Genomic DNA, 13,525 nt, shown 5'->3' with positions numbered 1-13,525 from the left:
CAGCAGGATTTGTTAATTTCTGTGTCACAGAATTTGAAATGTTAATAAATTGGGTTTACTTTTGGAAAATGTTTGCTATGTAATTTTTATGGATCTATCATATTCCACAGCTGATTTACAAGCTCATTACAAATCTGTAGTGACTGATATTCAAATGTAAATCACATTGTTAAATATTTCTACTTGGTGCACTGGTTTTGGCTGGGATAGAGTTAAATTTCTTCATAGTAGCTTGTATGGGGCTATGTTTTGGATTTGTCATGAAAACGGTGTTGATAACAAAGGGATATTTTAGTTATTGCTGAGCAGTGCTTACACCGTGTCAAGGGCTTTTCTGCTCCTCAAACCACCCCACCAGCAAATAGGCTGGGGGTGCACAAGAAGTTGGGAGGGGACACAGCTGGGACAGCTGACCCCAACTGACCAAAGGGTTATTCCATACCATATGACATCATACTCAACAATAAAAGTGGGGGTGAAGGAGGTTAGGCAAAGCTGCCATTGCTTGGGAACTGTCTGGGCAGTTGTTGGTTGGTGGTGAGCAACTGGGGTCTTTTTTGTGCGTCACTTCTATTTTTTCTTTCTTTTTTTTTTTTTTTAATTATTAAACTGTCTTTTTCTCGACCCATGAGTTTTCACACGTTTACCCTACTGATTTTCTCCCCCATCCAACTGGGTGGGGGAGTGAATCAGTGGCTGTGTGGTGGTTAGCTACCTACCAGCTTTAAACCACAACAGTGAGCTACAAAATTCATAGTACACTGTATGTATTAGACACTTAGCACTTAGAGTCTGTTATTGTACTAGTCATACCCATGAACATAAGAAGAACCAGACCCTTCCACAACAAAGTACAATCTACATGGTCAGGCAGAAGATAAGCAATTTATTCTTCCTCATTTGCTCATTTCCCAGAAATAAGTGGGTTTTATGTAATAAAATCAAGAAGTTTACTGAAATTTAGGAAAACTTTCTTCAGAGAAGAACATAGGCTTAACCTGTGCAAGCCTGGGTCTCATGGGCTGTGTAACAGACTCTTTATTCCCAGTGCTTCCTGACAATTTTCTTTCTTTGATCCACTCACCTGAATAATATTCGTCTTGAGGTCAAAAGGACTAGGTCCCACATGGACTCTGAAAAAGGGAAAGGTGTTGTATCTGCCCATGAGAATCTGAAGAGTTTCATTAAAATCTTTTGCTTTCCCCACACCTGTCATATTCCAACCACCAACCTAGAGAAGGAGAGTGATAGCAGGTGAGAAAAACACTTGTTTGATCTATATTACAAAATCTTTTTTTCACTCCTATGAGCTCAGTCATTTTGACAACTGAGAAGAAACACAGCAAATAGCAACAGGGGAAACTCATGAAGATTTCTACTACTCTGTTGACTTTAAAATAACCTGTCACTTTCACTTAAGCAAAGCAACAAACTGCAAGATGACATAGGAATGATAATTATCAACAGAAAAAGGTGTACAGGAAAAAAGCAGGAGAAAAAGGAGAGAGGAAAGAGGCCTGATCTTTCTGAAGCCATCCAGAAGGACAACCAGGGATCAGGGATTAGAGCCCTCACCTCCCTGACAAGCAGATTCACAGGTGGGCCTGCAGTCAGCATTCCTTCAGCATTACTTAGAGACAGGGCATAAATGCCCTTTGCTGGCAGGAAGATGTAAAACCCTCCCTGGCACTGAGAGGAGTCTCCCAGAATGGAAAGAAAATCATTTTCCTCTTTAAACAAGCTCCCCTGAAGCCTGGAGTAGTGGATGGCCATCAGATCTTAGACACAAAAATATCACCCATTTTGCAAGACGTTCCCTGATCTGTAAGTTGGATCCTATTGAACTGAATGATCTCTCTTTGCAATCTTGGTTGTTGTGCAGTCCTAAAATAGTATGTAAGGTCATGAGGAAAGATTCAGGTACCTGATGTCAGAAAATCAAATCCTGAAACAGCATTTAAAGCTAGAAGATTTATCACGTAGAAGGTATGCTGTGAACCATGAGCTTATTTCAGGGTAAAATGCTAGCAAAATTCCATCATGTAGGGCCATATGACCCTGATGTCACACTTCCCTTTTCCTTGCAGGAATTATCTTCTGGAGGGAGAGGAAACAGCAGAAACATTCACCAGATTTAGGAGGTCCTTCAATGGTTGAGTTCCTTGGGATTCTATCCGTTGGGTATCCATGCAGGAGCGATAGAACTGGATTGCTTTCTCCTTAGCTGAGCCTCTTATCCCAAACTGTGGGCCCTCTGAGGACAAAAGAAATAGATTAAAAACTACAAAAGTGGTTAAAAAAAAAAAAAAGTTGGGGCAGTACTTGAGCAGAGAAAGGTTGTAACAAAATATTACACTGCACTTTGATTTGGAACAATTTAGTAAATATATCCACACTTCTCACAGTCACTCAGAGCAAGAGACCTTCTAGTTTCTTTGCATGGAAACAGGAGCACAACAGGAAGGCTTCAGCCCCACGTGGAGTCAGGACACATGACCAGTGTGCACATTCAGACAAGCACAGGGAAAAGGGTCTACTTTTACAAGGCAACAGAAAAATGGCTTGGGTTGCTGTCAGAATTTTAAAATGTGACTTTCATCTGTTACACTTGGCAAGGGAAACTAAAATTTTTAAAATGCAGCTACTGTAATATGACATACTCAAGAATAAATCTGTACCTGTAATGATAGAAGAACGAAGAGACTGGACTCAGTCCCTGTTAGGAATGGTTGTGCTCTCAGTTATTACTATTGTCAGCTCTGAGTAAGACTGAGTAAGATGCTGAAGGCAACACACCAATCATCTGTCCCTACCTAAAATCCTTTTCAGGATCAACTGGTTTTCTTCCAACAACACATCAAACACATTTAGTGATTCTTCTGTGGTTCTGCTTAACTGTTTGCCTTCCCAGCTTCCACAGGCATATTTGTAGAAATCTTCACAGGGGTCTACAGTGTCATTCCTAGAATTCAGGAGTCTGGCCAACAGTGTAAGGCCCAGCTTGACATCACAGGGTCCTGGGCAGGAAGTAAATAGGAGAGAACTGAGCAGTGACAGTGGAGAGTGAGAACAACTCCAAACAAAAAAAAAATCAGGAGTTATCTGTGAGACATTTCCGCCAAAAGATTTATTTGTGGTACAAACTCCTTTGCATACAGAGTGTTGAATTCTGTGTAAGTTTTTGCTGAATATGGAATAAAGTGTGTTCTGTCTTTCTCTTCACAGGAATATTGCCTTTGCCCTTTATAAGGGAGATTCTTTAAATAAAGGACAAGTACTCAGTCCAGAGGTGGTGTCCTCTGTTCATACTATCTAGGCAGTCACAGGTTGGATTATTCTGCTTTCTCAGTGTAATTTCTCTGAATGAGCCAAATTTGGCCAAATGATAAAGAAGAAGCAACTGATGGTGTCTACACATGAAGCAAAAGAAGGACATAGCAGAGAGAAAGTAAGGAAATAAGTTTAAAACATGGAGGGAGATGTTCAAGCATGGGAAACATTTTTTCAGCAATGACATTTGTTAAAACAGGACAAAGACTTTCTAATACATCTTGCTTTGATCTGAAATTCCCTTTATCTAAACTGCTGTGAATCACTGAGTATGGGTTCTCATTTTGGTTCAGTGCCTTGTATCAACAACAGATCAGATCAATTATTTACTGAAATAAGCCACTTGTAAATCAAAGTAAGACTTTCCATACTATGGTTTCAACAGTTGACATGGGAGGAGGTAGGCAGAGTAGAAACAGACAAGATCTAAACTAACAGTTTTTCCTTCATCTCTGTAGTGAACGGTCTCAAACATATAACAGGGGGGTAAAGAAAAATGCTAGGTGAAGAGTCAATAATGTTTATTTTGGAGCAGGGAATGTCTGTATCCACCAATATAAATGCACCTTCAGTACTGAGCATTCTATATGCATAAACATCTACATGGACTATTCTGGAGATAGCTGTTTAGCAAATTTGAAAGGCAAATTAATATTTCTGGCCTATGCTCCTAGCTCCCCCATTAGCAGGAGACTACAACTTTTCTCTCTACACTATGACTGTACTGGTCTGTGCTAGAAAACTAGGACTAGACTTATTAAGTCAGAAATGAAAAGGTAGAGGAAGAGCTCAAAATCTCAGATTCAGTCCAGTTTCCTGGAGGTGACTACAGACAGAGCATGACACAATGATGAGATGCAAGACAATATAATGATGCTCTCCCTCAAAACTGGGCCAAGGCATATTAAATGGGAGGCAGAGGAGGAGGGCAGGTGTGGGGATGACTCCCCACTATTACCCAAGGAAGAGGCAGAACAGTGTACCTTTTTTAGAACTGGTGTGATGATTCTTTGAAATTCTGACAGTCTAATTCTTAACACGGATGTTAAGTCTAATACATGATGGAGGCAGACAGGAGAGAAAGGGGTCTTACAAATGGGGCAGGTGAGGAAACAGGGAAAAGGATATCCCATATTATACCTAGACCACAAGTCATCATGATGTAGGTGATAAGCAGTGTAAAGCCAAGGACAGTACTGAGAAGAAGTGTACACAGTAGTAGGCTTTTCCCCTGAAGGCATCGTTCTTTCTTTGCACCTGTTCTCAGCTCCTGGTCACAGGTCTGAAGAGAGAAAAATGAGACAAACAGAAAAAATGAAGAAAGAAAATTTCATATTAAAGTTAGCACTGGTCATATACTCCATGTTCCACCTAATGTTACTAGAAAATCACTCACAGGACTAGTGCCAGAATACCAACAGTCGTCCAAGTCATCTAGGTGACTGTACTCCCTGGCACTTTCTCACCTCTTTAATTTCCCTGTCTTTTCCAGCTACAGTTGTTGCACAGTATTATGAATTACGCATCAAAAAGACAGCTTGCCATGAAGAGGCCTGTCCTTCCATAATTCCTTCTGATTTATGGAATCAACTTACGTATACCTCCTGAAGATGTCAAAACCTTTTTGAGCCCATAAAGCTAATAACAGGATGGCTAGGACTGGAGGTTCTTCATTATGTTACAGTCTGGCAACCTGAGCACTAATTTCAGATCTCGCCTCAAGAAATAAATCCTGCATCCTAAGCCCCTTAGTTCATTTCAAGTGAGAGAAAAGATTTGCCCTATTCTAAAAACTGCAGTGAGCTGTAAGTCACAGAGAAGATCTTATATACACACAGGTTTTATCTCACTTAAAATTAGTTGTGTTCATGATCTAGGTGTGTCTTTTTAGTCAGTGGAGAAGGCTAGGTACCTTATGAGTATAGCTTCTATTTTAGACATCTGTCTTAGGGTGAGTTGAGGCATCCTCCAGAGTTCCCTGCCTTTTTCTCTGCAAAGGAAGCTAGAATACTATGCTAGGATACACCTCTAATGCCTACCTGAACAGTTAGATAAAATGACATTTACTGTGTGTGTTCACTGCTTCTACTGGAGAAGAGCAGATTACAAGAGGACAGGCATGGGAATGGGTGCTAGTAACATAAGGAAAGGGAAAGAACTGAAAAAAATGAAAAGTGGAATAATTGAATATGAATATACAGTGAGAAAAAGGAAGCAGAAGGAAAAAAAAACCCACAGAGATAATGGAAAACCTGTGAGGAAGAGAGATAGCAAGCAAGGAGTAAATCTTGTAGGTGTGAAAGCTGATGGAAGTGGTACTTTGAGAGTCTTACACACCAGTGTCAGGGCCTGGCCTGTACTGTCCCACAGCCTCAGGTTTGGCTCCCTGTGCTCAAGCCTGGTTCTCTGGTAAAAGAAAGCTGTTTGAGAAACCTTGACAGGCCTTGGAACTCTTTAAAAAAAAGCTAGAAGCAGCCTTGGTGGAGGTGCCCACTTCTTCACTCAGTAACTGCTTTTTGCAGCTTTCATGTATGATCTCCATCTAAGCTGTGCTGCAGCAGCCATGCTGTCATGGTTTAACCTGGCTGGCAACTAAGCACCACGCAGCCGCTTGCTCACTCCCCCCTCCCTCAGTGGGATGGGGAAGAGAATCAGGAAGAAAAAAAAAAAAGTAAGAGCTGTGGGATGAGATAGAGACAGTTTAATAAGAGAAAAGAAAAATAATAGTAATAATGAGAATGGTAAGAAAATATACAGAATATACTAAATTAATGATGCACAATGCAATTGTTCACCACCCACCAACCGATGCCCATCCCATCCCAAGCAGCGATCACTCTTCCCCCTCTCCAACCAATTAACTCCCCCCAAGCATGACGTTATATGGCTCTTTGGTCAGTTTGGGTTAGCCCTCCTTGCTGTGCTCCCTCCCAGCTTGTTATGCACCTGGCTGAGCCAGAGAAGCTCAAAAAGTCCTTGAGTAGTCTAAAGCACTACTTAGCAACAACTAAAAACATCAGTGTGTTATCAACATTCTTCTAGTACTAAATCCAAAACACAGCTCTATGCTAGCTACTATGAAGAAAATTAACTCTAGCCCAGCTGAAACCAGGACACATGCCTATGGCTGGCCACGTACTGCATTGATCTGGATCCTTACCTTAACCGACAGACTTGATGCTGGAGGTTTGACCTTGGGCCTGCCTCCTCAATGGGCTTTCCTGGCAATCTACACTCTTGGTTGACCCTGGCTACTGTCACCAGAGCTGCCTTACCTGCCTCATTCCCGTACTCTGGGGGTGCACCCCTTGCTGGTTAAGTCAATACTTTTTTCCTTCCTTGTCGTGACTCAGGTTCTAGATTGTCTTCCTTTGTCTGCTGTTGCTGCTCCCTTACATGCAGCAGCTAAACTGCATTTGTCACCATACTCAGTATCTATCTTTTTTGCCACAAAACTAGAAAACATAGATCTTTACAAAAATCACAAGAAGAAATTAAGCAAAATCCTACAAGAATTAAGTGCCTTACAGCATATACCCCTTCACCTGAGGAAAGGCTAAGGAAATGAGTCTGCTGTTAATTATCTTGCCTAATATACTATATACAATTCCTGTAAAAAAACATTTACAGAACAGAAAACACAGAAAGAAATACAAAACCAGACGTCAACATTTTATAGCTTTCAAATGTGCATTTTATTCAATCACTAACAGAAGCCTCCCAAAAGCATGTGTCAGCTCACTTGACTCATGGAAACTGCTAACAAGAGTTAAATACCTAACTGCTTTTCTCCTTTTAAAATCCTATTCTCCTGACTTCTTTAGGCAGAAAACAGAATAACTAAGTGGAGAGCAAGTACATACAAGTGAATCCTGGCGTTAAAAGCTGCAAGGTACAGAACATGACCATACTGGCAAAGTACAGTGTAGGAAATACAAAGGAGGAAATCCAAATTCCTTTCATACACCCCTGTAGTAAAACACTTCAGCTTTTACTTCTCAAGTAGAGAGTAAGTGTTATGACCTAACAGTATGGCAGGAAGGTGAGTGAAAGAAAATTTGCTTGGCTGAAAAGGAGGAAGAAAAATTATTCTTTAACGTGCATGCCTTCATCTCTCAACCTTTAGGAGAGAGTGAATGATATACATTCACAATACTCCTGACTTTCTGTTGCAATAGACTTCATGTTTTTCACATTGAAAATCTGGCCTGTTCCTACTATGAAATATTTATAAATTTGCAATTCTATCATCTTATGTTATCCAAGGACATCTGTTTCTCTCTTTCAAGTACTAAATGGTATGGCTGTGGAGATACTAATAAGAAATTGGTATTTCAAGACTGTCACTGCAATTTCTGCCAACTGGTTCACAGTAGGTCTATATTGGGCCTATACATTATGTTCCTTTTGAAATGGAAAATGCATCAAACAACAGATTTTTAAAAATCTGTAAGAGAACTAGACTGTCCCCCTCAAGACTCCAGTGTGAAACAACTAGGGAAATAGCTGGCTGAGAAGAGCATACCCCAAAAGAGTAGCATATCCCAAAAGAAGAGACAGGGGAGTGGAAATTGGTTGTGTATCTTTACTTAGAAACTGTATTAAGGTCTGGGGTATGTGAGTAATAAGGATAAAAAGTGTTCTTTAAACACTTCACCTTCCATAAATAATGTCTTTCTAATCTTGCCTCTGTTATGGGGGCTGGATTTGAGAGAACTTGTTGACCTACATAAACAGAGAAAAAAGAGGAGGGCAGTCATACTTAGTTGTCCCTTATATCTTTTTCATGACAACAGCTTAAAGAAATCTAGACAGACAAAACCTGCTCTTTCAGTACTCTTATAAAGATACTGACCTGGGCAATATCTCTATCAGATTCTTTATCTAGTATGAACGTCACTTTTATGCTACAAATGGACTAAGTGATTCACAGAACAGAGACACTGAAATACAGAGACCGTCCTAGTTCAGTGATCCTTGGTCAAAAAGTATGGATTTAACTAGACGGAACTGGAGGTGAGATATACAAACTTCCAGGGTGCAGGATGTAGGAACATTAGATAGCTTGCAGGGAGCAGAAGCACTTTATTGTGGTATGTTTTGAGGTTTGGTTGCGTCATCCAGCATATAAAGAGACAAGTGAATAGTTTGAACAAGCCTGTCAAAAAGGATGAAGAGCCTTTAATCTCTGATCGAGCTTTTCAATATTGGCCTCACTTATGAGTAAGTGTGAAGAATGATTAGTAGTTTCATGCAGTTGAAGATGAATGCAATTTCCAGTACAGTTTCTGTTCTTTCATGCTTTTCTTCTAAGAATGTTCAAGTGCTCAAATTTAAATGACTTCACAGTAGCTGAAATCAAATGCCCATAAAATCACTAAAAGTTGACTTCTAATTGTCCTCAATTATAAAATGAATAATTTTGAAAATATGTACTACATGAATCACCCAATCCAAATGCAAGCATGACTTAGGCTAGCAGAATGTTGACAGGTAGTGTTATCACTAAAGCAAGAACTGTTTGATGCAACTAAATCAGCCAAACAATTTTATTTTCTTCAACATCTCCTTCTTTCTGTTTGTGAGCCATTCCTGAATTCTGCAGGGAGGTTGAAGTTCCTCTGCCTAATTCTTCCTCACATTGCATTTTCCCAGAAATCTGCCATTACAGAAAAAGAAGCATCTAACTTTTATGAAAATAAAGTAAATTAAAGTGAAAATATCAAAGGCAGGAAGTATTGTAGTTATTTTTTATAACTATTTACCAGACAATTTAGGGGTATTATTTTTGAGCCAGTAGATTATTCATGAATTACTGACTTTGGCTGTTACCCAAATTGTGTTTATCACATGTCATGTGGATGACATTTTCAGACAAATGCCCCAATAGTCACAAAAACCCTAACATTTTCTTAATTTTATCTTTTGTCAGCAAATCACTTAAGCACTTGAATTGAGCACATTAAGTGCCATTTGAGAAATAATATTTTAGCCTGTGTTCAAAATATAATACTTGCTAACATGAGAAATTAAACAGAAAGTTTGCTGAGTTATATTCTGGACTACTAAAAGTTTGAAGCATAACCATGGTCAATAACTATTTAAAATTATGATTGTTGTCTGATCTTTATCACACAGAAATATGAGAACAGACATACCAGCCAAACATTTCTGCAAACTTTTCAGCCAGAAAAATTCAGACAAGATAAATAGCGACCATTTGCATAACAAAACATACTCGTTTCCTTTTTTATATTATTTAATTATATAGAAAACTTTCATTAGCTCTACAGTCTTTGAATGTTTTGTACATTTTAGCAACCATGAACTAACAGTTTGGTTCAGTGTGATTTGTAAATTTCCAGTGTATAAGATTTCAGTGTAATGTAAATATGCAATTAACACTTTACTAGTTATTTATATAAGACATCAAATCAGGAAAAGGACACCACACTACATGGGGAGCAATTAGGCTTACCGTGTCATTCTCACATTCGGAAAACTATGCTGTGTTTACTCACAATTATTTGTGGGGGGGAAATTTGGATGTTTCTGCATAAGTACTTTCATAAAATAATTTTTTGAAAAAATAGGGATACAATAAGAGGCTATGATGATGATGATGATGTTGATGATGATTATTATGGTGAGTGCTTCAAACAGATCTGAATGCAGCTTCAGAATGGCCATTAGGATGACTAACAAGAAGGGTAAGAACCCCTAAATCCTTACACCACATCCCACATCATTAATTCTGAGACCCAGACAAGCCCCTTCTGGATACAAACTGTCAAAAACTCAACTGCTCCAGTTCCCTAGGGAAATAAGCAGCATAGCTGTGACAGGAGAAGAAGAGAGGGGTGCAATGAAGGTATCTCAGCAAACTGCAAGGCAGACCCACTTCCTTACCTCTGGAAGAGTCCTCATCCTTGTCACTGAGCAGGTTTTGCTCCTGCAGTTACCACTGTTGCCAACTCTGTTTACTTGTTTACTATCAGTCTTCTGTGCCAAGACACACTACTAAGTTTGGACACAATCTCTTCTTCCCAGCTTGGCTGATTGCTGTGGGGAGGAGAAAAGAAAGGAAAAGCTCTGAGAAAAACGCCCTTAAAGAAAATGGGAGGGAGGGAAATGGATACATTTCTGCAACTCTCCACCCACCTTCTCTTCCTAATGCCTCTACTTCTCATAAAAATGTATTTTTTTGCTCCCTTCTGCCTCTCCCTGTGACCCATGGGCCTTTCTGTCTCTTGGAGCTGCACTGAAATCTTTTTGAACAGAAGTATGTGATTCTCTATCTCCGCCAGCCTCTTCTCAACTTTGCTGCTGCTTTTCTCTTCAACAGCCCTACTATCCTGCCCACCCAAAAAGCCTGTTTTGGTCTGATATTCTCACTGCTACTAGCTTGTTTCAACCTGCTTCTCTGGGGCCTGGAGGCCTCTGCCTGTTGCAAGATAGTGTGGGTTATGGATCTTAGCACTCCTCCTGAAAAAGAAAGGCCAGTGTGCTGACTTTCCCTTTGCTCTCTTTCATCTGCATACAAAAGTCCATTCAAGGGGAGAACGCAAATCCACTTCTAATTTTCTTTATTTTGCATTAAGAGGCATAAAAGAAATAATTTCTTACTCATTCTGTTTGCAGTTGTTTGATGCTTCTCAGGTGATGGGCAGCCTGTGTGTCTTTGCTGCCTTAAGGATGCATGTTGGAAAGATTTGGGAGAGACGTTTCTCTGCTTTGAGGACTGGGAATGAGGACAACTTCCCTGAGACAATAAAAACTGAGTTGGGAGTTGGGAGTGGAGACCTTCTCGAGTGGCAGCTGGGAGCTGAGAGAGATGGTAGGGACCAGTTTGGTGTCAGCTTCCAAAATGACTGAAACAAGCAGAATACCAGGACAGAACTGTTTACCTCCCAACCTTGCTAGTCTCTCAGGGGAATACAATGTCTTGGTTCACTAGTCTGAAGATAATTAGATATCTGTTCAGAGCTTCCCAAATCTTTGGTCTCGCCCCTTAAGTCCAAGTCTTCTTCCCACCTTCATCAATCTGATTTTTTTCCCTATTCCTGTAGTGCTTGCAAAATTTCTTAACATTTTTGATTATACTGTGATGACAGACTTCTTATATGGCTGAAATGAGTTACTCCGAGTTCTTTCTACCTCTCAGGTCACTTGTAGCTATATATTTCTACATTTACCAAACAGCTCTAAATACTGTAAAAAAAAGTCCTTGTGTATGACAAAAAATGTCCTTATTGACCTCTCTTCCTTGCAATAGGTCACTTCCCTTCAGCTTAACATCAGAATCCAATCTGCAAATACTTCTTGCATAAATGATTGAGATGCAGCTTAGTGCAAGTAACAAAACACTCTTTTGGTAGTCACAAATCTTGCATCGCTGAGAGGAGCATTACTGCAATCCATACTGTCCAACAGATACAGAGGTGCTTTGTTCATTGTGCCCTCAATTTACAGCTAGTCAAACCCCAAATCTTTGTGCAAACTGAGAAATGGTAATATGTAACAAAATCCAGCCCTTATAATCCTTTGTTTCAACATAGCTTTAAGACTTCCAAGTGTTTCTGCCACATATGCCTTTGAGCCTTTTCCACTCTTCCCTACTTTACATCTTTTCTCCCAATAGCTACAGTTCTAATACTCTCTCACGGACACTTTTCAGTAATTGCCCTGATAGTATAGACAAAGAAATGGTATGAAAATATGTTTAGCAACCTGACTAGGTTTAATTATAAGTGATCTTACAGTGGAGATATCTTTGTAAACTGACTGGACAAATTTGTTCATGACAATATGGAGTTTATTTACGTGTTTTATCTCTGTGTCTGAACTCTTCCATCTTCATAATTACAGCATCTAACAGCTCCCAGGCTTGAAGTAATGAAGTTAATTTTACTTCTATTTTCTCTAATTAACACTATCCAGGTTTTAAAATTTCTCTGGGCAAGGAATTTATTGTCTTTTTGATTATAAAATGGCTATGATCATTTTGAACATAATATAATTTAAATGAAAGCAAGTAATAAAACCTTGGCTGAAGTATTCAGTTTTAAAATGAAACTTGAGAAGACCAAAAGGTCAATATGCTGATGAAACATGATTGGCTTTAGTATGGTTTCATGATCCAGTATCTTTTAAACAGGTTGTCTACCTCCTCTTGATTAAATGCAATTTTACTGCATAAATTGACAAAATGTTACATTGATATTTCTACACTATATCACTTGTCCCCACACACTATCTAGAAATACTCTGAATGTGTGTATATATAGACACTTGTAAACTAATCAGGACACATCTTGAAAAATTATTGGATCACAACCTCATTATAAGTGTCCATAGGATGTTTCAGGAAATGAAATGCACATCACTTTCTCAGTGAAGAGCATGCATCTTTGAATTAAATGTTTCAGTGGTGCTGTGATGCTGAGAAAGCTGTCTTGCCAGATCTGGCATGGAGGTGATGTTCCCTCTCCTAAGTCATCACAGACCGTAATAACATTATATACTGGATCTAACAGACACTACCGCTGGTTTCCGTTGGAAGAGTATGCTCCTGCATAGCATTCTGCTGCAGCAGAGTTTGTTAAATAATTCAGTAGGAAAGCTGAACTGTTAAGGAGAGAATCAAATTGTTACAACTTTTATTTATTCCAAAATTCATGCCTCTCTTTGGAGAGAATGTGGATTAATTTCACCTAGACTCCCTCTCTGTGCTTGTGCTCTGAGATATCCGGGTGTAAGACATACTTTATCAAGAATTATATGAGCCACACTTCAGAAAAATCTGTTTGACTGTAGCTATTAGCTGAAGCTGCGTAGTTCAGACACTGTACTTATGTACCTTTTCAAGCAGAGTTGCTTGTATCTATGAGAGTAAGGACAGAGCACATTTGCATCTGGCAACAATAAGCCAGGGAAGCGTATGTTACATTTTCCAGACTACCAATTGTATATGGAAGTCTTCTTCAGGTTAGGTGCCACAGGAAAGTGTAATGCCTGTATATGCATTTAAGCCTTGAAAAAGTTCTACCTTGGAGGGTATTGCATGATGGCAGTGTGCAGTCTGACATCTTCATTGAATATACAGCCTGTAGAGCTTTAGGGATCTTGTGAGCTGAATACATGAAGTATTCACGTATACAAGAATACGGTGCTGTATACGTGCAGTTGTTTTTTC

The 13,525-nt window shown here is 39.4% G+C and overlaps 1 protein-coding gene across 6 annotated transcripts in view; it reads right to left on the bottom strand.

Annotated features, from left to right (window-relative positions):
* KEL (Kell metallo-endopeptidase (Kell blood group)) overlaps positions 1-13,310 on the bottom strand; it is a 26,237-nt gene extending 12,927 nt beyond the window's left edge. The window contains exons 1-6 of one of the 6 annotated variants that reach the window (XM_035894577.1): positions 13,190-13,310; positions 10,240-10,392; positions 4,471-4,612; positions 2,814-3,017; positions 2,130-2,254; positions 1,085-1,231 (exon numbers count right to left, since the gene is read on the bottom strand). In XM_035894577.1, the coding sequence (XP_035750470.1) occupies positions 1,085-1,231; positions 2,130-2,254; positions 2,814-3,017; positions 4,471-4,612; positions 10,240-10,257 (636 nt within the window). In that variant the 5' untranslated portion in view covers positions 10,258-10,392; positions 13,190-13,310. Of the gene's footprint in view, positions 1-1,084; positions 1,232-2,129; positions 2,255-2,678; positions 2,781-2,813; positions 3,018-4,470; positions 4,613-10,239; positions 10,393-10,491; positions 10,754-13,189 lie in introns of those variants that run through there. The other 5 variants (XM_035894578.1, XM_035894576.1, XM_009639144.2 and 2 more) reach the window with 5 other exon arrangements.
* Positions 13,311-13,525: the final 215 nt, after the last annotated feature.

Source organism: Egretta garzetta, unplaced genomic scaffold (assembly GCF_000687185.1).
Source record: "Egretta garzetta isolate BGI_Z169 unplaced genomic scaffold, ASM68718v1 scaffold85, whole genome shotgun sequence".
Classification (NCBI taxonomy): Eukaryota; Metazoa; Chordata; class Aves; order Pelecaniformes; family Ardeidae; genus Egretta; species Egretta garzetta.
This window is presented reverse-complemented; position numbering and strand designations above follow the sequence as displayed.